The sequence below is a fragment of the Pyxicephalus adspersus genome, chromosome 2 (genome assembly GCF_032062135.1).
Source record: "Pyxicephalus adspersus chromosome 2, UCB_Pads_2.0, whole genome shotgun sequence".
NCBI classification, from domain to species: Eukaryota; Metazoa; Chordata; class Amphibia; order Anura; family Pyxicephalidae; genus Pyxicephalus; species Pyxicephalus adspersus.
In genome coordinates this window covers 102593616-102617871 of record NC_092859.1, presented here as the reverse complement: position 1 = coordinate 102617871, position 24256 = coordinate 102593616, and the positions used below count along the sequence as shown (strand labels likewise).

Sequence of the window (24256 nt, the reverse complement as noted above, 5' to 3'; positions counted from 1 at the left end):
ACTTACAACTGCACACGGAACACCACTGTCAGTAGCTCAATTCCAACACCCACTGCAAGCCCAAGGTCCAAGCCAAGAATGACCGAAGCACAAAATGTTACCACCCACACAACCTGTAAAGAAATACTATGGTTAATACGTACTCAAAAATATTTATTTCTATGTTACCTGACCATTTAAATTGACCAAATAGCAGTCTGTAATAATTGTTATAGTTGCAGCATGGTGGCTCAGGAGTTAGCAATCCTGACTTTACAGCGCTGGGTCCTAGGTTCGAATCTCAGCCGGGACACTATCTGCATGAAGTTTGCAGGGTTTCCTCCCACATCCCAAAAACATGCAGTGAGGTTATTGGCTTCCCCCCCCATCATTGACCCTAGACTACATTGATGACATATGACAATGGTAGGGACATTAGATTGTGAGCTCCTTTGAGGGACAGTTAGTGACACAACTATGGACTTTGTACAGCGCTGCATAATATGATGGTGCTATATAAATACTGTGTAATATTATTTGTTGATTTGACAGTGAGTATTTATTAAGAAAAATTAAAAACAATGAGTAGGAAGATTCCTGGAGATCAGCAATGACACAAAGGACTACTTACCAAATCATACTTATCCCTCTTGTACAGTATAGGTATTTCATTAAATTTCATCAACATTCCTTTCAGATTTATGATGATAATAGCAGAGAGAACAGCCTACAATAAAGTAAAGTATTAAAATACATGATTTACTTGTAAATCTGTAACTATGTTTTCTTGACTGAGACAATATTTTCTCAATACATTAATTGGTAATAATACCAATACCATCTATCCATTGATCTTATATTGTGAGACACATTAATCTATGCCCAAAAAAATCTCCATATGCCTTATTTTTCTGTGAACTAGTGAACTTTTGACTCATTATTCTTTCACTATAATGCAGAACAATAATTTATACAAATACATCAACACATACCACTTAGCTCTGAATGGAAAGTTATAGTGTATTGCTATAATTTTTATTTTTTACATGAACCTAGTTGGAGAGGAGCATATCTAGCTATAAACAGGAAAGGATTATTAGATGAACTATGAACTGTTCCCCAGACAAAGTCTGTCTAGTAGGGTTGAAGGCCTCTTACTGAAAGAGTTCACTAGAGTTAAAATCATCACATATATATACCTTTAGAAAAATCACTTTTAAAAGTATACATGATACCTTAAAATATTTTCAATTACGGTGTTTTACTTGTCTGAAATAAGGAGAAAAATTCACATTACCTTTGGCAGCGGTTCTAAAAGATACCCAAGGGCTAGTGTTACTATCAAAATGATAACGCCTGATAGTATCCCAGCAACCTGTAAAAATAGTAATATAACTGAAGGATATGATTTGTTTGACCAGACTGTACATGATTTTTAAGTGTTTTTTAATGATACATAAACAGAATGTACAGCTATATAATCCAAGATTACATGTGTAAATGGAGCCTTTAAAGTGATCTGCCACATACAAAACCATGTTAGTGCCTTTAACAGTTTTAAATAATATAGAAAACTCTTTATAATTTTGTATTCGTGCAGATGATACATGTTGGTGAACAGTAGAAGAAATTAGGCAGTTTTAGTACAGCCTATTGTAATTGAGTTAAAATTGTAGAATTTGAGAATTTAGAATCAGTATTAGCAGTTTTAGTACAGCCTATTGTAATTGAGTTAAAATTGTAGAATTTGAGAATTTAGAATCAGTATTAGCAGTTTTAGTACAGCCTATTGTAATTGAGTAAAAATTGTAGAATTGTATCTGGTCACTATATTCAGTTATTTGGAGGGTTGGTATTTACACTGAATGTACAATGGTTCTTTCATGGAGTACAGATATTTATTCCTAAGGCTTCCTTCAGACTTGCAGTAAACTACAGAGATATACCAAATGCTCAACCACATTCCAAAACACTTCTATTAATCCATGTGGAGCGATCGGGAACCATTTTATGCAAGTGTTTGCACATGGGTGTATTGCAATTGCAATACAGGGGGTTGGGGCATGGTTTCTGGAAGCAACTAGATGCTTTTGCCCACGTGGTTGCTTTTCCTTTTCTGGAGGGAGAACCAAACTGGCCCTGCCAACACAAAGACAATAAAAGCAAATGTGTTAACCGGAGGTGTGGATTACTGTTACTGGAGCAGCTAAACACGCTGTTTTAGACCATGAATCGTAAATATCCCTAAAGGTTATATTTATATACATATTGTACAAAACCTTGCTTTTAGGATAAATATAACAGTGTGATTGAGTGAATGAATAAATGCAATTGTATGAATTCATACCAATGGATCATGTTATGAATGATGGTTATGAGATATGTAAGTATAGAATGGAATATAGGATGCACATGGCACACTATGCCATGCCAGTTCTATACTTGATATGTGTAAGTTTAAATGTTTAGGATTAAGGGTTTATACCTGCGTTTTACCTCCGGAACTCTCTTGCACTGAAGACCTGGCCAATGAGGTGCTTGCTACAAAGCCTTTAAATGCACCACATACTACATTACACAGTCCAAATGCTATTAGTTCCTGAAACAGAACATGTATTTTGTTTATTAGTTAAATAAACACTGTAATAGGACTTAATTTGAAAAGTAACTGAATATATGAAGTTGTAACTTACTTGGTTACCATCAATGGTATAGTTGTGCTTTACTGCATATACTTGAGCCACAGAAAAAGCCACCGCAAAACCAACAATAGCAATAGAGATGGAACTGGCTATGCTGGCTTGGAAAACATCTGTACTTGGGGCAACAGGAGGTTGGAAACTGTTGAGAATTGAATTATTTAAGTTTGTATAAACGGAAAAAACAACAACAAAATAACACAAGTTATTGTATTGAATAGGGTTTTACGAACCCTAATATAAATCTGTACTTGCTTTTTCCAAACATTTGCCCTGTTTCCACCATTACTACCTGCAACCTGGCATTAAAATGGAATTATAGTTCCACAAGGAAAAATTGTGAACAGGCCAATTTTTTAGTGCAGAAGAGATAAGCAATGTCCTTTCTGTAATCAAATATACGTAAACAGACATATGTATCCCAGGAGGCTGCTGGTTTCCTTTTTTCTCACTCTTTACTGCAGCAGTGGTAAGGATAGAAGGGTTCTTCCCCAAAAAATTTAAACACCTAAAAGAAAATTTAACCGTCTATAGTTAGCCACACTTTTATATAATGTTGAAAATGTGGTGATAGATCCTATAGATTAAGTACATCCTGCCACTCCCAGAAAACAGGTTGACCATTCAAATCAATGCATAATAGATCTTTTGTCTCCTCACAGCCCCCTCTAGTGGTGGTGGCCAGTAGCAGCATGTTTTCCGCAAAAATAAATGCAAACAAACACTGAGCGATGTTGCTTGAAACTGAATTTATCTTCACTAAAGGTAGTTCAAAATTTTGGCATTTTTTATAGACTCTAAAGAAAAGTATGGATCTATCATGGTATACACTTCTTTACTGCTAGTATCATCCATTTGTATAACTGTAGCATAATTGTTTGCGCTCTATAGTTTTGTTGGCAATTCATTTTTTTATCTCATATGTTGTGAATGCAATATTTTTTCATACATTAGTTACACCAAGATCTGTTCATGTTTTTCATTATTCATACCCTTCCTAAAACTAGGCAGTCACTATAAATAACATATTACATTGTATATTCATATTATGCTGTACACCTAAACATATATAGCACAGCAACATAAAGCTAACTTGTAGATTATGCTGGTCCTTTGCACATGGTATTACCATGCTTTTTCACTAATAAAATAGCAGTACATGGAATTTATTCTTACCCTCTCTGAATTGTTCCTACAATTTGTACACCATATCTGTGTTGGAAATCAAATGCATAAGAAATCCCAGTAGCAATTATTGTCTGAAAAATAAAAGTATCTATGACATATTTTATATGAAGACACCATACAACATGCCCAGAAGAAACCAGAAAAGAACATATTTCTGAACATATATTTGGCCACTCATGTAAAGTTTACCATTTAAAGGAAGCGTGCATGGGTTATGTAGCTTAACTTCAGGCAAATAGCTAAATTAAAAAATGAAATACACATACTAGAGCTGTTTTACCAAGCAAAATGAATTGTAAATCAACAGGGTAACCTTATACTCACCAGTATGATCTCAATCGGAACAGGGACAGGCAATTTTGCTTTGAACCGATCGTTGATTTCTTTTACAATGTAAACTAAAACCAGTACAATGATGGATATAATAAGAGAAGCAATATTTGTAATTCGTAAATTATAAAAAATGGCAAGAAGCACCTACAACACAAAATAAAAAAAATATGTAGAAATACTTTAAAATTAAACTGAACAAAAATGGAAACATTAATGCACATATTACTATTTCTATTAAGACATTAAATATTTATAACTACATTCATTTGTATATACTAACAAATTACATTCAGCAAGTATTGACAGTGTTTTGTTGATGTTGATTCCCAAATGATTGCATTTTATATGAATTTGTTGGTGCACATTGAGCTGTTTAGATCTCTTTTTCCCTAAAAGTATATTTTTTGTGCAGGGTATATGTAGAGAAGTTTAGTTAATGAAATTTATTTTCAGTATTTCATTATTAAAAACTGTCTCATCAGTTTTGATGGGGTTAACGGCTAATGAAGGAGCATTTTGGCACAAGCACAGATCCACGTTAAGTAAACTGATTTAAATTCCATTACCCCAGTCCCAAAAAATTCTATTATTCTGTATTCCTTATTGATTCCAATGCTTTTCAAAATTCTGAAATTTCAGAAAATTAAAGCAATTACAGATTGATAATTGAAAATCCGGCCATTGATAATCCGAATCCTTAAGTTTCCCAGCATGAATTTCAGATCGCATTTTCAATACAGGGACTGCAGTATAATTTTTGGCCACTAATGTTTTCCAGGCGCTGTTCTGCAGAAATAGCTGTTAGGTATTGCTTGCTAAACTAAATACACGTTGAGACGTCCCTGCTGCCGGCTGCCTGGAACTGTGCCAGATGTTTTCAGTGCTGCAAGAGGTCGGCTGCCTGTGTGTGGAGGTAAGTATGAAAAAAAAATCTGAACTTTCAAAAATTCCATTATCTCCATTTGCCATATGTGTATTTTTCAATTCCTTCATAAATGCTGTTACTTGAATGCCAGAATACAAATAATACTTACTCTAAAATTAGCAAGGGGTCCATTAAATGCAGGAATAGTTAATCCGAAAACATATTTTAGCTGGGATATCACAACTTCAATGGCTGCAGCAGTTGTAAATCCATTAATTAATGGCTCTGATAAATATATAACAATAAAACCAAATTGCAAAAAGCCCAAAATCAACTACAGAAAGGATAAAAAAAAAAGTTTAGTTAACAAAAATTAGTTATAATTATATTAGCAAAATCTGAACTTTATAAGAGTGCAAAAAAACTGACCTGCACTATTCCAACCAGAAATGTTAAAGATGCTGCCACCATAACTTTTTGTTCATTTATATAGGCTTCTTCTGTGCTGTTGCCTGCAGTAACATTTCCGGGACTTGTGGATGCACCAGGTACGAGATTTGTCACCACTGACCCAATCATTAGGCATGTAACAGGAAAGGGTCCTACAAAGAAAACATCTAGGATTTAGGGTATTTGGAAATCAGCTTCCCTTTGTCTTTCCAATATTACTGTTGAGTTATCTTCTAAAATATTTTAATGCAAAGTTTATGTCTAAGGCATGTAAGATTACTCCACACATCAATTCATGATGATTCCCTTTAATTATGTTTTTTTGCAATATTTTCAACTTTTTTAACATGACAAGTGACTCCCTGCCAGAATCTGAAACAAGAATCAACTACACTTTTGCTAGAATCTTTTCTTAGCTTCAAACTTATCTTCTGCTAGTTTAACATCATGCCCCTATGTTCCTGATCTTAGCTTTACTTTAAAATGTTTAATATTTTTAAATTAAATTCTGCCCTCCTGTCTCATGTCTCATTAATATTAGTGTGTTGTAATACTTTGGTGCGCTGGATGGCATTCATTGTTAATAGCACACCATAGGAATGCATTGCCAAAACATGTAGCTGCACTTTAAAAATGGTTGTGTGTAGTGCTCTGCAATTGGCAGCACATTCAGCTGCAAACACTACGTCTAAGGACTGTGTAGCAGAAATATGTATTTTTTGTTTTGGGTAATATACACCTAAAATGCCCATGTAAGCAGGCCAATAAAATGAGTTTCAAAAGAATTAGGGTGATATTATTAGTGTAATCACATAAAAAGCTACAAAATGCCTATGTATTATATTGCTTAAATCAGTGGTCGCTAGCCTTTTCTACTGGCTGTGGACCGTGCAAGTGCGGAGGAGCCTTGTGTCACTTAAAGGGGAAGAAACTTCCTCCAGAGTGAGGTCATGATGCCAGAACCCACCCACTCTCCCACTGCTGGTCTAGGCCTGCGATGGGAGAGTGGGAGGGTCCTGTGCAAAGACACAACCTGCCCACCGCCCTGAGCCAGGGTTCTGTACAAGGGACATGGTCCGTGGCTCTGGCAGGTGCACCCCCCATCGGGGTACTTCTCCTGACTCCGCTTGGGGGTGCATTGGCCTGAGCTGTGGCCCACTTGTCAGACAACCGAGGGCCACTAGTGCGCACTAGGACCGGGGGTTGGGGACCCCTGCCTTAAATGCTAGCAAAGTTAAGTGTTGTGTTAATCAGGACAGCTTTACAGTACACTAATAAACTATGATATTACAGGAGCAGATATATTATTACTAGATCTAAACAGTTAAATAATGCTCACCAGCAGAAAGGTGTCTAGATGTTCCAAAGAAGAAGTAAACCACAACTGGGAAAAACGCTGCATATAGTCCATATCCCGGGGGTACGTTTGTCAGCAGAGCAAACGCCAAGCCTGAATAAAGCAGATAGTTACATTTTATGCAAAAATGACCACAAACTAATAACCACTGCTTTCATGTAGTTAGAATATGTTGCTATTTTTAGGTTTACTGTTTCCTACTTCAGACCACTGTGCTGTATAAAGCCAATAGATCCCAAAAGTACTGTAGTGTTTTCCTTTATGAACTTTTACCTGCTCAGAACACACTCCCAAAACAATTATAGGTAAGTTTCTTACAGGAAAGAGGCACAACTTAAGAAAAGGCCCCCTGGTTAGTTTGTTTTATTTAAACCAGAGCATTGTTTAAAAGTTTCATTGGCAATTTTGTTGTCCTTGGAGTGAGACAAAATGTTAAGGACATTTCCTTCCTGGAATGATTTTTAATTAGTCACTGTTAGGTTGTATTCACTTTGTTCTCCGAAACCATGTGGCTCTTTAATTTGCATGCGTGTCACAAATCCAAATAAGTAACACCTTCTAAATACTCTGAAATACCCAGGTATTTGAATAACATCTACAGTGTGTGAGCACAGTGGATCACGGTTGTCCCCCTGACAGTGGGACAGAACTGTGGTTTCTTGTTAAGATATTTTTACATTGCACTGTCCAAAAGGTATGAGAAATCAGCATGTGACTAAACTTCCCAACAACTATACAATACAAATATCTATTTAGGGTTTATTAGATCTTTTAAAGTGGAACTAAAGTTCCACTTTTAAGTTTGCATGATAAGGTCGGTCTTTGCTGCAGAAAGAGACAGGGGATGTCCCTTCTGCAATAATGTGTCTTACCTGCCTCATCACTCCGGGTTTCTGGTGTCAAAGCTGAGCTGTGCATGCACAGGATCACTTTTGTTTGCTAGGGAATTACGGCAATCCCGGCTTCTCCTGCATGTGCTGGGATGAATGGGAATGACCTGGGAGTTAGGTCATCCCGGCACAGCCAATCAAGATGGGCAAAGATGGTTAGTAGCAGGAAGAATAGAAGAAATGTGGCAGTGGCCACACCCTGGAACATGAATAGGTGAGTTGGGCAGACTGAGTTCCACTTTAAGCTGAAACTTTATTGACATGGGATATTGCCACAAGTCAAATTGCTGTAGTTTGGTGTATAGCGCTGCGTAATATGTTGGCGCTTTATAAATCCTGTTTATAATTAATAATATATACGGTTACAGATGATTTGGCATCTTTCCCATGTACACATTTACTAACTGATATATAATTTTACATCAAAACAACAGATTATAACACATTACTGCAACACATATACAATTCCAAACACGATTCTTTCATATTGGATGCAAATATAACATACATGAGCCTGTCAACATTCTTGCCCATAATTAATGCCAACATTTCTCCAAATGACTTGTTATAAATGCAGGCTGCAGTCTGTGTCTGCGTGGAGTGGCATGGAATTTAGTGATTTAGGTTCTATCTGCTCCATGGTTTTAGGGTTCTCATTGCACTGCACTTCATATCTTGACTTCAATGCAAGCAGCAAAGCTGCTCAGCTAGCTGATATATTTACCTGCAGGCTAATGGCAAGGGATGTGGATAATGTGGGGACAATGAGCTCTCTGTCATTTGCAATAAAACATTTCAAGTCCCGTTTATACACAGATTTATTTGAAGCAGTTACCTTGTCTGCTTTGCTTTATGGAAATAAGTTACTGAGTGTTGTTTTTGATGTTGTATAGCCATTGCCATTTGTATTACTGAAATAAAAGACATGGTGTTTTATAGTATGAAAATAACAAACCTTGCAAAACAGAAACAAGTCCTGTTGTGACCCCAGAAACAATGTCACTGAGAATCCATTCCTTCATTGCATATGATGGAAGCCAGGATATAACTGGGAAGAAAGTAAATGCAATTCGCTTTGCTTTCTGAGCTGAACACCTGTATGTAAGGACAACAGAAAATTAAATATTGGTTACATGTGTTTTCGTTTGACAACCTTAACATTTACACAGCATATCACAGATCAAGAAGTACCAGTTTAGGTTTAAAAGAAATCTGTCATGAACAAATCTGACATTTATTTTACACTGACTGGTGCCAGGGCAAAAATGGAATAATGTTTGCTCTTTAAATGAACTTTATAGGCTGCCACAGGTGACCACTCTCTTTTCTGTCACTTCTTTCTAGTTTAGTTGTCTTATTGATGCATCTAGTCTCAAAACCCTGTGTTGGTTACTGTATAGGCCAGAACAAGTATTTAGGGGGTGAATATTCTTTTTGCATGTTTGTTTCTCAGAAAAACAGAAACATAATGGTCAGCATGAAAAACTGGTAGTTATTATTTTCAGAAAACAATCAAGGCAAGGTTAGTCTACATCAGTGTTTCTCAACCTTTTTAACATGGGAAACCCTTGAAATAACTTTCAGGACATCAGGGAATCCCTACTAAAATTACTATACCCACAGCTTACAGCTCCTAATGCCCTAAAACAAACCAAAGATGTGCACATACACACTCACACACAGTGCATGGTAGTATGTTGCTGTGGGTTACAGTGCACTGCCATGCCAGTGTGATAGGAAAGGTGCATTGGAATGCAGATCATGCTTCCAGTAGATAGAGCTTCTTTTTTTGAGTGTAATCAAATGTTACATGCCCACATGTCCTCTTTAAATGGTCCAATATTGTGGTATGATGTCTGTCTACTTTTTCATTCTGTTCATGAAAGACATCGTCTGAATAGATGGGTCTGGCAACCAAGTATTTATTCTCCAAAGGAATCTTCACTTTTTCAACTGGCGCTTCCTTTGTAGAGTTGGCATTTCCCTTTCTAAATGTATTCAGTGGATTGATCCTATCCATGAAGTTCCGTATGTTGTTCATTTTTTAGATCTTTGATAAAGAAGAAATATAATGTTAAAGTGTATAAAAGATCTTTTAAAGATTTTTATTTTTTACATATTTAAATAAAGTAGGTAAGGCTTGGACTGTCCTGTAATTCTGGGGTGCTGATAAGGGGGTGCTGAGAAGTTCTTGGCTTTGGCCCCTTTCGAGTGAAATAGAAAAATTAGTGTGGGGGCATATTACAGCCTAATATCTTAATATGTACCTGTGCAAATGTCAGGTCTTTGTGATTCTTTTAGCGAGAAGCTGTGATAGCAGAGGCACAAGCAAGTTTCACGTTGTTGGAGTTACGGGCCGTCATGAAGTTTTTGTTTCTCCAGGAAAAGTCAGCAGGGGACATTACCACTGAGATGTCACAAATACTGGGGGAGAAGTGTCCTTCCTACAGCACTGTCAAAACCTGGATATCTCATTTCAAGACTGGGCATTTCATCGTTGAAGCTGAGCCCTGCAGCGGGCGCCCCCCAATCTTAACTGACCTGGCAACCTGCTATGCTTTCCATGAGCTGATTATTGAGGACCAGCAAATATCCACAAAAAAGATGGCCCAGATACTTGCCATCTCATGGGAGTATGTTGGGTTTGTTATCACTATTATCCTAGACATGCGCAAGCTTTCAGCGAAGTGAGTGCCGAAATATTTGAACAGTGATCAGAAGAAGTAATGAGTTTAAGCCTCCAAAGCCTCCAGCCCATTTTAAAGCTGCACAGGACATTTTGGCTAGGTTAGTGACTGAGGATGAAACCTGGCTCCACATCTATGATCCTGAAACCAAGGAATAGTCAAAGGAATGGCGCCACAGCAGGTCCCCACGGCCGTAGACACTCCGAACCCAGAAATCGGCCAAAAAAGTCATGGGGTCCGTTTTCTGGGACAAAGACGGTATTCTGTTGGTGGACTATCTACCTCAGGGCTCTAGTATCACCGGACAGTATTATGCTAACCTCTTGGACCAGCTGAAGGAGGCAATTAAGACGAAATGTTGTAAAAAGTTAACCAAGGGGATCCTTTTTTTGCAAGAGAATGCACCTGAGCACACGTCCAATGTAAATGTGTTATTTCATAACTCTGGCTCTCTTCTTTCTCGGCAAAGCCAGGAACTTCTGAGCACCCCCTCGTATGTCCAGTGGGTAGAAATAAAACCTTTAGTTGCCCTTGTGACCATTGTAGGTGAGACAAAAAGTAGGGTGAATTCCAAACATTTACGTTGTCATCAGAGCAAGATCTAATAAAAAATCTTCCAGTGGGCACATTTGATCCTATAATTCCCTGAACATAAAACATTGTTCACTTTGGAGATATTTTATCACATTTAGGACACAAATCTTATCACATCTTTAGGACAGGAATTTAAGGAACTTTAGGAGTTTAACCCTTCTCTGCTTTGATCAAAACTAAAAAATGTACACACATTTTGAAACAGCATAAAAGGGTTAGAAATACTTTTCACAAAGAAATTTTATTTTGGCTCCAATTAGTATAATACAATGCAAAACTAACACTGATAAAAACACACAGATGTTTATTTACTCAATTCAGTATAAAAGAAAGCCAAAACAATAATACGTATTTTTTCATTTACATTAAAGCTTGCCAAACATGTTCATCCAAGTAATGGGACCTAAAAAGACCCCAAACAATATTAATTATATGTTCCATTTCTGTTTCCAATAAGTGAAAGTGACATAGGTTATTCAAGCAGGGCAATTTCAGTCCAAAATTTGAGTTTAATGAGTATCATATTACTGCTTCCTCAGGAGAAAAAGGCCTAACCCCATAGGGCTGAAATTACATGGTGATAAAAAAAGGTGTCCTCGCATCTCTCTATTGGGAAAGCTGGCTCTTTTTATACAATGTGTATATCATGCATATCATGTGGTATGTGCATATTGTACAGTTGGGGATGTGGATGTTAAAACTGCCCTTTTAGTCCATTTTAGTCCACACTGATTTAAACTAATATTTTCTCTATTAAGATTATTTAAAATAGCTAATTACCACACTTGAATAGTAACATTTAATATGGGAAAGGCTTAGCTAAAGAGATTCTGAGTGTTGTTGGGTAAGTTAACCTAGATATAAAAGTCCATGAGCAATCGTCACCTCAAATAAAAATCCATTTAAAATGTCCCTATACTAGAGAAGTGATTAAATACAGCCATCAGTGAAATACAGCTATTTTTATGCACACATCTAATTAGTACTTACTGGTCCAATTAACTAAGAGATAAGAAGTAAGGAATGTAGACATTTGAGATCATTCTTGCTGGATACAAACGGTCAGACTCCTCTTGGGCAAGAATGTGACATGTGCATGTCACCCAACATTGTTCATGGATCTGTCCTGGTGGATCCATGAGGAGCCGATAGAGAATCACCACAGTACAAGTCAATAGAGAAGAGCACAGCAGGGTGCTGACCAGTTGTTCTCTCCCTCCCCTCTCCATAGAACACAACGGCACTGTGTACAATGCTCATTTGTTCAACTGTAACTCTTGTCCCAGGAAACGATCACAAAAGATTGTTTCCAACAACAAAAATTCAACATGTATATTCAGCCTATGAATGAGAGTTCTTTGAAAGTCCCCATATACTGTATCTTTGATTAAATTAATTTCTGTCCCTCTTTAGATTGGAATGTAAATTCAGTATTCCCTCTGTGATTTGAAGTTTCCTAACACTACCCTAATGCTGATATTGTTGTGATGCAGCCTGGGGCTTCTGAAATAGGTTGCTATAAGAATATTCCCTTTGCTGGTAATTGTGGATCTGCGATGGTTGTTTGCTTGAAAATTGTTTGACATTCTCTCCAACTGAGTCTAATAAGACACTTTGCACATATTATGAGGTGTATCAAGTTTGAGGATTTGCAACAATAAGTACCCTGCATTCTGTGTTTCTGCTATAATTCCTGTTGGTGCTGTGAATATATGCACACGATTTATATTTCCTCTTCATGCAGACTTAAAATCTTAAACGTGGTGTTTTTCAATATGCTAGGAGAGTAGGTTCATGGAATACAGTATCTCTTGAAGTTCCTAAACTTTGTGTAGAAGAGGCTGGAACTCCTGATCTTTCCTAAAACCACTAAGGCTGCGTACACACGTGCAATAATTGTTGTTGGAAACAAATAATCCACGACAGATCATTAAATAATTGTTAACAAAAAAAGTGCACAACGACTGGTGAATGACACTGAGAAACGAGGAATCTCACTGGAAATGAACGACCGTTCCTGCGGATCTGATTAGGCGAGGATCGTTCGTAATCTATTATGTGTAAAGTCGTTCAGTGATGGATTGTTCTGTGATACACTTTTTCCTGTACATGTCACTTCCTGCATCATTTGAAGTTTGAATGATCGTTCAAACGATCGTATCTAGTGTGCACATTATTGGTGGATTATATTTGAATGATCGCAGCGTTACAGCATGTACAGAATTGTGCATAATACGATCATTGAAAATAATGGGGAATAATCGTTGATTTTTCGTTTTCAAATGATAATTATTGCACGTGTTTACCTAGCCTAAGTGTGGGTTATCATTTACAACCCAAAAACATAGTATTCCATTTGTTTTCATCTGTACCATTGTAATAGGCTACCACTCTTTTATATCTTGCATTACACTCCTCATAATGGATTATTTTGTTCCTGTTTTGTATGCACTAAATTAAACAATTTTTATTGTCTGTATTTTTTGAGCAAAATAAACAAATTGATTCGCTGTTAGTTGGAGGGGACTTACATAGCCCCTGGAGTCATGCGAATATAATATAACCCTCAAATCCATGAAAAACATGTGGCTTTTTCAATTTTATTCAAATGTCCTTAGCTAAACTTCTCTGGCTTCTTCCTCCTTGTGAATATTGATTTTTGAATTACTTACTCTTGCAATTCCAGTTGTATTTCTGTTGTATTCCTTTTCAATTAATAAAACAGGGGATGACTTATTAAAACATAATTCTGTGCACTAAATATATACTAGATGTCCTATTATTATATAATAAACATATATACAGTAGTTCATAAAGATATGCCAATGATACATTTAAAGAAATATAAATTATTTAAAAATTCCTTATACCCTACTTACATATTTAACATACACTATTTATAGGTGCATTTACTGAAGCATTTCCTTACCTTTCTTGGTAACTTACCAGTCTTTATAACAGAAGTCCCAGGAAATGAATGTTTTTTTATCAAATAGTATTTCATATATTGTTGGAGGCGTTGCCATACTTTGTCGGGAGTAATGATTAACTTTATCTTTTTACCATACAAAAAGTCTAGCTACTGTTGATCTTTGAGTTCACAAAGTTCTGATCAAAAAGAATTAATTTGAAAATGATATGGTGTTTTTTTAATCTCCCATAATGTGTCGTATTTATAGGCATATAGCTTAAGTAAGTCTATGCTATTGGCCTATTATATTCACTGCCGTATTTAAATGTGGAAAAAACATAAACTCAATTCTTTGATATATTCATACACATTTAATATTTTCTAACTACTTTTTATTATTACATTTCTCCCATCAAGATATAAGTCTGTCTAGGTATAATTTGTACATACACACAGCCTGGAAAAAAATAGCATAACTGCCTTATGAAAATGTAATTTAATTCTAATAGTAAAATCACAAACACAGCTGCAAAGTTTACTAATATTGACTTCCAGTTAGCAGTATGTGTCACTTATAAGGGAGATATGGTAACTTTACCATGTAATCTTTCAAAGCAACTCAAGACAAAGAAGAGTATTTCATATAGGTCAAAGCATGTACACATTCAGCTGGTTATTACAGCAGATCTGCTATCTGCAATAAAGAGTTGAATAACCAGAGTGGAATGACTGGACCCCTAAGCAAGTAAAAATATAACTTTTCAATTTTATTGTAACTTTTCAAATGTGTTTGAATGCTGTATTTAAGCTGCTTTATTTTTCAAAAAGCCAAATGAAGCCTTTAACACACCCACCTCCAAAAGAATAGCACACAATCACTTTCAAAATGAATTTTCACTTATCTTAGAAAATAAGGTGACACAAATAATATTTATTCACGTGAAAGAAAATCTGAAAAAAACAGGATTATTGCTTACATGTGACTGGCTAATTGACATCAACAAAATTTGTTTAATGCACCTGACTAGACATTTTTTGTAAAGTGAATTTTCATTTTGCTGCCCCTTATTTGCCAAGATAACTAATAATTCATTATGAAAGTGAACTTGCTTTACTACTGTTGAATGTGAATATGATCACTTAAAATGTTAAACAACAATGGGCAGTTTTACAAACTTTGGAATATTATTACTAATATATATATATATATATATATATATACATATATATATAGGAATCTATGATCATGGACAGATTTATATTTTTACTCCACCTGGTCAGCTGCCTTGTCATCAGCATTAGCTTGAAGAAATATTTTGTTAAATTATTGTATCAGTAAATGCACTTACATGTATACCCCATAAACAGTCAGATTGTCAGAAGCAGCAATGTTACTACCCAGGAGCAGTGTCAGTTATAGAAATTTAAACCCCTCTGGAGTGTCCATGGCCTCAATAATAATCCACCAGGTGCAGTGTCATTGGCAGCATATTAGCCCCCCTTCCTGGGAATGGTGTCAGTGGGAGTAAATAATTGGTGGCAGAAATTACCCCCATAGCCCCCCTCCCCAAGTGGTGTCAATGACTACAATATTAACCACAACTGGGGGGTTATTGTGACCACTGATACAACTTCAGGACAAGAGATCACTCCGCCCAACAAGTGCAGATGGCGGCTTAATCAAAAAAAAGTTTCTTATCAGAGTAAAGGAACATTCATTCAATGCAGCAGGGGCCCACTGGAAGATCCCAAGGTCCTGTGGCTTGCCAGTCCAAGCCTGGCATGGAGGCTAGATGCCGCCCCATCAGCTATCACACTATAGGCCATGGTATAAGTAGTCTAGCCAGAAATCTGGCCCTGTCTGTGATATATAAAGATAAGTTGACTCAGTCATGTTGACATGCATACCACACAAAATTTTTATACTATTAGCATATCAAGCTGTGTTTACACCATAATTGGAGGATTCAGGAGATCCATGGATTCTTACAATTCCCGGGAATCCTGGAGGAAATATATCACCTTCTTTATCTCTATACTATCCAACACACAGCTATATATTTATTTGCTTGGCTTTGTGCCTTGCTGTGGAGTCAGCCCTTATTTTTGTAACAAGGGAAGTCCGACTAACTGAATCTAATATATTAAATATAAAATATTTTAAAAGCAAATGTCAGTGCAACTGTATAATCGGTAGTAATTACACAAAACACAAGAATGTTTTAAATTAATCTTCAGTATCATTTAGTGATCATTTAAATATATATATAGTATATGCTATGATAGTCACACATAGTCAAGAGTTTTTGTTTGTTATTTCACCAATGGTTAAGAAATTTTGACCATGGGTTTGCCTATTTGGTGACTATACTTTGACTACTATGGTGACTACTACTCTTGCGTTTTACTAGATTTGGATAGAGTATAAAGATAGGAAAGCCACAGGAAAGACTGATCTTTTTTATTTGCCCAAGTGATTGGCATTGAAACAGTAATAGGGGGTTGGGGATACCTGTTATGATGACAACTGTCTTGAAGGTGATTTCTCACCTTTTTGGCGATACTTATTGTTGCGTTTCTTGGGAAAGAATTTAAGGGTCATTTTCACGACAGGACACAAACAGCTAAAAATAAATAAATAAAAGCCAACTTACTGCATAAGCTAACTGTAATAAAAAGAATAATGCAATTTTAGATGGAGATATATTAATATATCAGTCTACATGACTGCAACTAATGTTTGTGCACATTTCAACTAAAATCAGCCCAGTTTTTTTTTTAGTTTTATTTGTGCCCTAGTTCCCTAGTGTAACATGTATTACATTTTATTTGTCCAATTATTCCAAAAACCCTATAACTGTGTTACATTTGAAAAACATTATAGTGACTAGGTCATATTAATATAGGATCTGAAATGTAATAGTTCTAGGTTAGGAATGTCGCTTTTCAAATAGTATGGTTTAGTAAAGTGTTTAAATTGTTACTTGTTTACAACACATATGTTTGCTTTTTTCGGTATGGAAATGCATAAATGCATTTTCTCGAAAATTATATCTTGGTTGTCATTGCTCATCTCACATAGGCTGGTATATTCATACTTTTATCTATACATTTTTACAGCCATGTTTGCTTGTTAGTCAGTCTTGTATATTTACCTAAATTTTCAAAGGAATTTAATGAAATGATTTATGACCATTCACCCTTCACACAGTATGAATAGTATGCTTCTACTACAATCACGGGCAGGGTTAAAAAATGTGAGCAAATAATATTCAAGGTATAGTTGAAACAACCTATATCCTAATACAAGGGTGTTCCTAAGAAACCAGTAAGCCTTGCCAATAGCACTTTTGATTTTCTTTTTGATTTTCTAACCCAGTTGGAAATGCTGAGACTGACATACTGTTAGGACAAATGTTTTAATTGTATATTTTACTAATTTATTTAATGTTTACTTTAAAAAATTTGTTTGAGACATGCAAAAATATGTTTTAATTAAATGTTTGGTATATCTAAACTGATATTTCTATTTTTGTTAGATGTTGATGAGTAAAACCACTTGCAACATTTTGTTATCTGTAGGACACTCTGTTGTGAGTGAGATCTTTGAGAATAAGTTCTTAGGACTAGACATATGGTATGGATTTTATGAGTTCCCACTATAACTGCTGGATTTATTATTTATGTTTTTATGATGAAGAATGCAACATGAGGTTCTAGAACACACAACTGTAGATGAGAAAAGTTCCAGGCAGATAGAACAGATTTGGGAAATATGACAACCAGAGCTTGTTGGTACACCATCTGAGGCATATAAAAAATCAGGGGGTGACTTACTTCGACAGGCTTTAAATATAGCATTTTTGGATGGAAAGCCCTTTAATATAGGGATCCTGACTTAGAAGATTAATATCTGAAAAGGAAGCTATTGGAGAGAAAGGTTAGAATCTGAGAAGGAGAATGACAAACATAGGGGTCAAAATCTGATTGGAATCTCAATTTAAATCAAATTACCTGTTTGACATATATAAATATATATTTTTGAAACACACACTGCACATGCAACAAAATTAACTTTACATTGTAATACTGTTACATTTTAGTTGTTTGCCTGGAAAACCAGCCATGTGCTTCTCATTGAAGAATTAAGCTGCGTACACACTTCCAATTTTTATCGTTGGAAATGAACGACGAACGAACGACGAACCATAAAAATAATATCAAAAAAATTTTGAAACTATATGGAAAAATAGGTTTTTTTATCTACCTATCTATGGAAAAATCTATGGAAAAATATTGAAAAATATGGGAAAATATGGAATATGCAAAAATATGGGAAAATATGGAATATGGAAAAATATGGGAAAATATGGAATATGGAAAAATATGTTTTTTTTTTTACCTTCTGTCTCTACCGGCTCCTCCGGACGCTCCTGCGGCTGCTCCTCTACCTCCCGAGCACGCGGTCCTAATGCATAAAAGCATAAACATATGCAAAAATTGTCATAAATAATTAAAAAAAATTTAAGATTTCAAAACAATTTAAAAAAAAAATGAAAATAAATTTAAAATAATAATGCAAAAAATTACATAACTTTTAAAAAAAAAATTTACTTGCACAAAGTGACAAAATTATTACTTACGTTTTCTGTCAATACGTCGGTTTCTGTCAAACGTATGCAGCACGTCCCTCTCTCTGTTCTTCAGATCAGACCACCTTTTCTGCAACTGATCTTTAGAACGGTCAACATTAAATTTGTGCCGCAAACATCCTCTGTAATTTCTCCATTATCCGTTTTTTTCTTGCATTCTGGGATTTATAGTGCCCCCTTCTGTCATCATAATCACTCTTCTCAAGGACCTCCACCAAAACCTCCATCTCCTCTCTAGACATAGGTGTGGCTCTCCTGGAAGACATAATTGCATCACAGGATCGGTGCTATACGATCGTTCGCAGATATCGTGCAGGATCGTTTGTCGTTCGTTTACCAACGATAATAATTGGAAGTGTGTACGTAGCTTTAGACTTCTCAGCCTTTCGAAGACCTGGGCATTAGACAGGTGTGTGATGAGAAGTCGGAGGTCAATGCATGTTATGCTTCCTGAAAAAGCATTAATTAAAATGAATCAGATTGAGATGCTGCTTATGTGAGCTACTTCTAAACAATTAAATCAGTTACGGTACATGATCTGTGAAGATTGTGTAATTTACCAAGCACAGATTTAATGGATTCCACAAAATTGTACTTTATTACTTGTATTTTTTATTATTGTCCTAAAAGCTGCACGAAAAGACTCTTTCCCTGCTGTGCATTCATTTTTTTTGGCACCTCCTGGTTGTGCCCAGGTTTAGGCCTCTTTTTTGTTTAATAACTCCATAAAAACAACAGAATAAATTAAAAAAAAATCCCTCCTAATGAGTCAGTTCAGGTAAGAGTTTAGTTGTTTCAACTTTGAAGGGCATGTTGGCCGTAAATCAAACCCTAGCAGATTCTTTCATTTCTAATAAGAACTGTTGAGGGGTCTACAAGATATAAATCAAAATTCCTAGCTATTACAATGAAGTGCAAAGCAAATGTATATGTAAAAGGAAATCAAATGCAAATGCATAGTAAAATAACCCTTATAAAAGCAAAGTTTAAAAGAGTGGTATTAAATTTGCTTTTTTTGCTAGGATCCAACTAGTAGGAATGGTTAGGATCCCACTAGAAGGATACCCAAGAGTTAGTATTTTTTAGCAAGTAAATACAAAAACATGGAATACTGAAAAAACATATTGTGGATGTACAGGTGGATTTGTGGGAGCTGTCTAGTCTGTGCCCTTGTGAATATCTTGTGTCCTCTTTCCAACACTTGTTTGGGTGGACCCAATAAGAAGAAAGTTATAGCTCTTGATGCTCAACAGTTCAAGAGAAAGAAAGCAGCTGGTAATATACAAAATAAATTACCATACCAACAATTACATGTTTTTTTATAATGTAACAAGGCGATTTGGCCAAAATGAGCTAGCAATGGTCATATAATGATTTGATTAGGTAGGTTTATTGTATAATTGTTATTACAGATATTATAGAATTGAGTGCTGATGCTGACATTTTCTAGATACGCATAAAGAAATGCCACATTCTTCCTGTCTGACTCTTCCCAGTTGGATGATATGGAAATGGGCACTCCCTGGGGTAACCCGAGTCGTGTGATCCTGCTGTTTGAACAGTTGCTGTTTTGGACCATTGTACACATCCAATAAAGATAAGTACTAACTTTTAATTAGGCAGCACCTAATTTTATGTCATTCTTTAACCCTTCCTGACACTTGTAGTCTCACATATACTTCCACCTTATTACACCAACCATACAAGATTGGATTAGATGAATGTTCTGTAATGTGTATAGGCTCCTTAAGTAACGGTGTTGTGTTGTTAAGTAAATATCGACTTCATTAAGCACTAATTGTAGATTCAGAATTTCTAGCTGCTATTCTAACAGTTTGAAAAGTGCCTATATTCAGACCAAGTAAAAATAGAGGAGAATATATAATTTTAGAGATAATCCTATATATTATGTTTAGTAAAATGTGTTCTTGTTGGTTAGAAAATCATCTGACTTGTGTGATAAGGTGTAAACATTCTTACATGCAGTATAATGTTATCTCTTTGTATTTATGTTGGAAACTAAATATGGCTGAAACTGTAAAACTTTTGAAAGGTACATAAAATGCAAATTGTTTTATGGAAAGAAAATATTTGCTTCTAAAATAGTATGCACACATCACCTTAGAAAGTAAGTAGGTCAAAGGTGTACATTCTGTTTCACAATAACCAGTTTTTAACCCAGACATTTGATCAGTATTGAATGGCATACTTAAATATTTACTTCTTTCACTCCATCTGATGAAGTCATAAGGTTGAACATGTCATGTGAACATACTTAAATAGTTATAAAAAAAAAGAGACAGCAGCTAACTGCATAGGTTTAAAATATTGTTTAGGCATGTTTATGACTATTGTTATTCTTTGATACTGTGGACATCTGGTGTTAATATGAACACCTTTTTTAAGTTGTAGACAATGTAGTGAAACAGCCCTGCAACAATTGTTTTTTGTCAGACACCTTTTTCCTATGACAACTCCGACAGGTGTGGCGGGGTTAATTTCCTCTCCTGTTGGCTTGGGGACAGGAAATACAAGTAAATCTTCTCAACAAGGATACAGACAGCAATGAGAACCTCACAGTGGCTCTAGCCCCATAATAATATAACTAAAAACTACCTTCAAACATAATTACAAATAGTCTGACAATATGGTGTTAGAACAAGTCTTTAGCAAAGTAATGCAATCATTGAGGACAAGTTGTGCTTTGCTATGCTAATGACGTTTCATGTATTTTACCTAATGTTTCATGTATTTTAGCTAATTAATTGTTTTTTAAAATCCTGTCTCCCTATACTCGCTTTAACTGAATTTTTAATAGTAATAAGGTACAAAACAATACTTATGAAAAAAGGATCCAGGAGGCATGGCCTGGGTATGGCAGTGTGAACATGCCTTCCTGGGGATCCCCCTCCACCTCCTTGTAGATATCACTCTGTTGGGCTGAGTGTTTCTCCTTAGCTTTGCTTAGGCTGCATTGTGTGCCATTTACGAGCTTCATATAACTCAGCACTAGACTTGTAATCCTGGTAGGAGTTTCTTAATGGATGAAAGACTCCCTCTTCTGCTCCTATTGTACTATTGATATCTTAGCATGTAGACATATTGCAGGGTCCTGGTCAGGGGATTTGTTTACCGACTTTGTTCAGGACTTGACTTGAAGGCTTTGGTGGTATGGTTCAAAGCTTCCCACTGGACAGTCTTTTTTGCAATAGGACAGGACACAGAAAAGATAGCGAGCAAGGTAGACCACATATTTTATCTCTGGATGGGTTCAGATTTGGCTTAGAGGATTTTGCACTTGGAAAGAAACAAAGCCCTGCAGTTTCAGCACTTGACTTTTGGTAGCCAATACAGAAGGAATTTTGGAGAAGGTCACAAGGCAATGTTTCTCATTCTTTTGGCATCTCCATGACCTAAAAGGCTTATGATACATTTGAAATGTTCAATATGTTCTCCTGGTTTTGATTTTGTTCACCTGTGCAACGCCATGTTTTTTTTTTACATGCTTTAGTTATGCACATTCTGACCTGCATCAACCAAGGTCTACACTGGGATGCCTCTAGTTTGTCAATAAATACTTCTTACTTTACAGTAAAAAGTTCTTCCAATACTCTAAGTGCCCTCGCCACCACAAGTCTATTACTTGCTTTATGCTACTACTGTTAGCTTGTAGTTTGAAAATTTCTTTTTTTTTTAATTCTTTACCAGTTTTATAAAAGTAAGCTAAAGACAAAAGCAAGCAATCATCAATATTTAAATGTATTCCCGATCCTTGAAAATTTGTGTTGATAAAAGACAATGAAAGGGAATACTTTACAACATAAATCTTGCAGAGGTCAAACAAATTATTCCAATACCACAAAAAACAAGGTTTTTTAAGAGTAAGACAAGCAGTAGCTTGTATGTTTGTGAGCTCCCTGTTCCTTCAAATTACCCAGTATCCTCCCTGTTTTACAGCACCAGAATTCTCCTGGGTATCTTTCTCTCAATCTACATCTTACTCTATTACCATCTGGAAACTCCTACAGACCTCTAATTCCCCATAATACAAAGCCTTCAATTCTGCTTCAGCTGTTTATAAAATGCATTTTTGACTACCTCGTCTGTTGTTGCCTACACATGGAAAGTCGATTATTAGTAGAACAGGTTATCAAAAACAAAACCAGTGCCACTTAAATCTGCAAAGTCTACATTTGTGAAAGATAACATATTGTAAATCACCATAGGTAGAATTCTACTTCCCTCGTGATTCAGTAGTTTTCACACTTCGTGACTCTATCTACACGTTACTTGTTTTCTTTTTTTCTGCTCGGTCACTATCTGCAACCTTTTTTTATTATTGTTAACTAGTATTTATTAGCCTTCATTCAGCTTTTTTAAATCTTGTTTTATTTATTATATTTTTCTTGAATTGTTTTTGTTAATCACAAGCTTAACTCCAAACAATGGGAAACAAAACGTTTGGTTAACAGTTTAGGCCACCCCCATGGCAAATACCAGACCCCAACAAAAAATTTTTTAAATTAAAAACAATTGTTTAATTAAAATAAATGTACTTGTAATCCCTCCTGCATTGTTTGTATGATCTTTATTTTATCTATGTATATTTGTTTTATAAAACCATACTTTGTTTGGAACCTTACCTTTGATGTCCATTCCCCTGTTTTCCTATCTATGTTCAAGTTGTTATACTAATGGTTGTTTTATTTTTTTCCAGTATGCTAATACTTATTTAAAAAAAAATTTAAACTGTGAAAAAAATGAATGTCTTTTCTTCCTCTGAACCTTGTACAGTCAACAAATACTTGTTAGACATTTCTCTGCGTCATACATTGACAGTATACTAATAAGCAATATTTATTCTGATAAAACAATTTCTAAACTTCGCTGCTGGTTTCACATATATCTTAAAAATTGATTTTTCCCAAGAAAATAATCTTTTGTACCTTTTGATATACAATCATAAAACACTGTGTCATATTACTTACTCAGCTAGGCTGACTCCATTATTGTTGCTCTATAGAAACATACCATGTGGATATAGTTTACTTAAGTTTCTTTCAATTTTCTTAGGGATATACATAATATATAAACCCCATAAGTGTCACAATTATCAAACATATACCCAAGTCAAATGTTTGTTGTACCTAGTATTTAATGAGAATTGAAATATGTCATGCCTTTATTAAATATAGCAATCCCGCAAGATCATTGTGGCTGTCTAGCAGAATTATTGTAGATTCTATTTGGCAAGGCACCAAAAGCATTACAGCTTTGTTTGATCTGCCTTTTTTTGGATTGCAAGTATAAAAGAGTAGCTGAAGAAAAGTCTAATTTTTATTTTGAGTTTCTAGGTGGAGCACTAAGTTCTATTTGCATATATTTCCCAGCCTGGGAGCAAGCATGAGTATTAAGGAACCAGACTGGTAACATGCATAACTAATACACAGCAAGCATGGCACCATGAATGCCTATGCCAGAGCAAGCCTGGGACCATGGATGAGTATCTCAGAGCAAGCCTTGGACCATGGATGACTATCCCAGAGCAAGCCTGGAACCATGGATGACTATCCCAGAGCAAGCCTGGAACCATGGATGAGTATCTCAGAGCAAGCCTGGGACCATGGATGAGTATCTCAGAGCAAGCCTGG

At 35.7% G+C, this 24256-nt stretch overlaps 1 protein-coding gene across 1 annotated transcript in view; it reads right to left on the bottom strand.

The window, feature by feature from the left end:
• LOC140322483 (chloride anion exchanger-like) overlaps positions 1-24256 on the bottom strand; it is a 44676-nt gene that overhangs the window by 13045 nt on the left and 7375 nt on the right. Inside the window, 11 exon segments of the mRNA XM_072399043.1 lie at positions 7-113; positions 611-706; positions 1277-1354; positions 2465-2578; positions 2673-2820; positions 3855-3937; positions 4191-4343; positions 5234-5398; positions 5494-5666; positions 6854-6964; positions 8717-8856. Coding sequence (XP_072255144.1) covers positions 7-113; positions 611-706; positions 1277-1354; positions 2465-2578; positions 2673-2820; positions 3855-3937; positions 4191-4343; positions 5234-5398; positions 5494-5666; positions 6854-6964; positions 8717-8856 — 1368 coding nt within the window.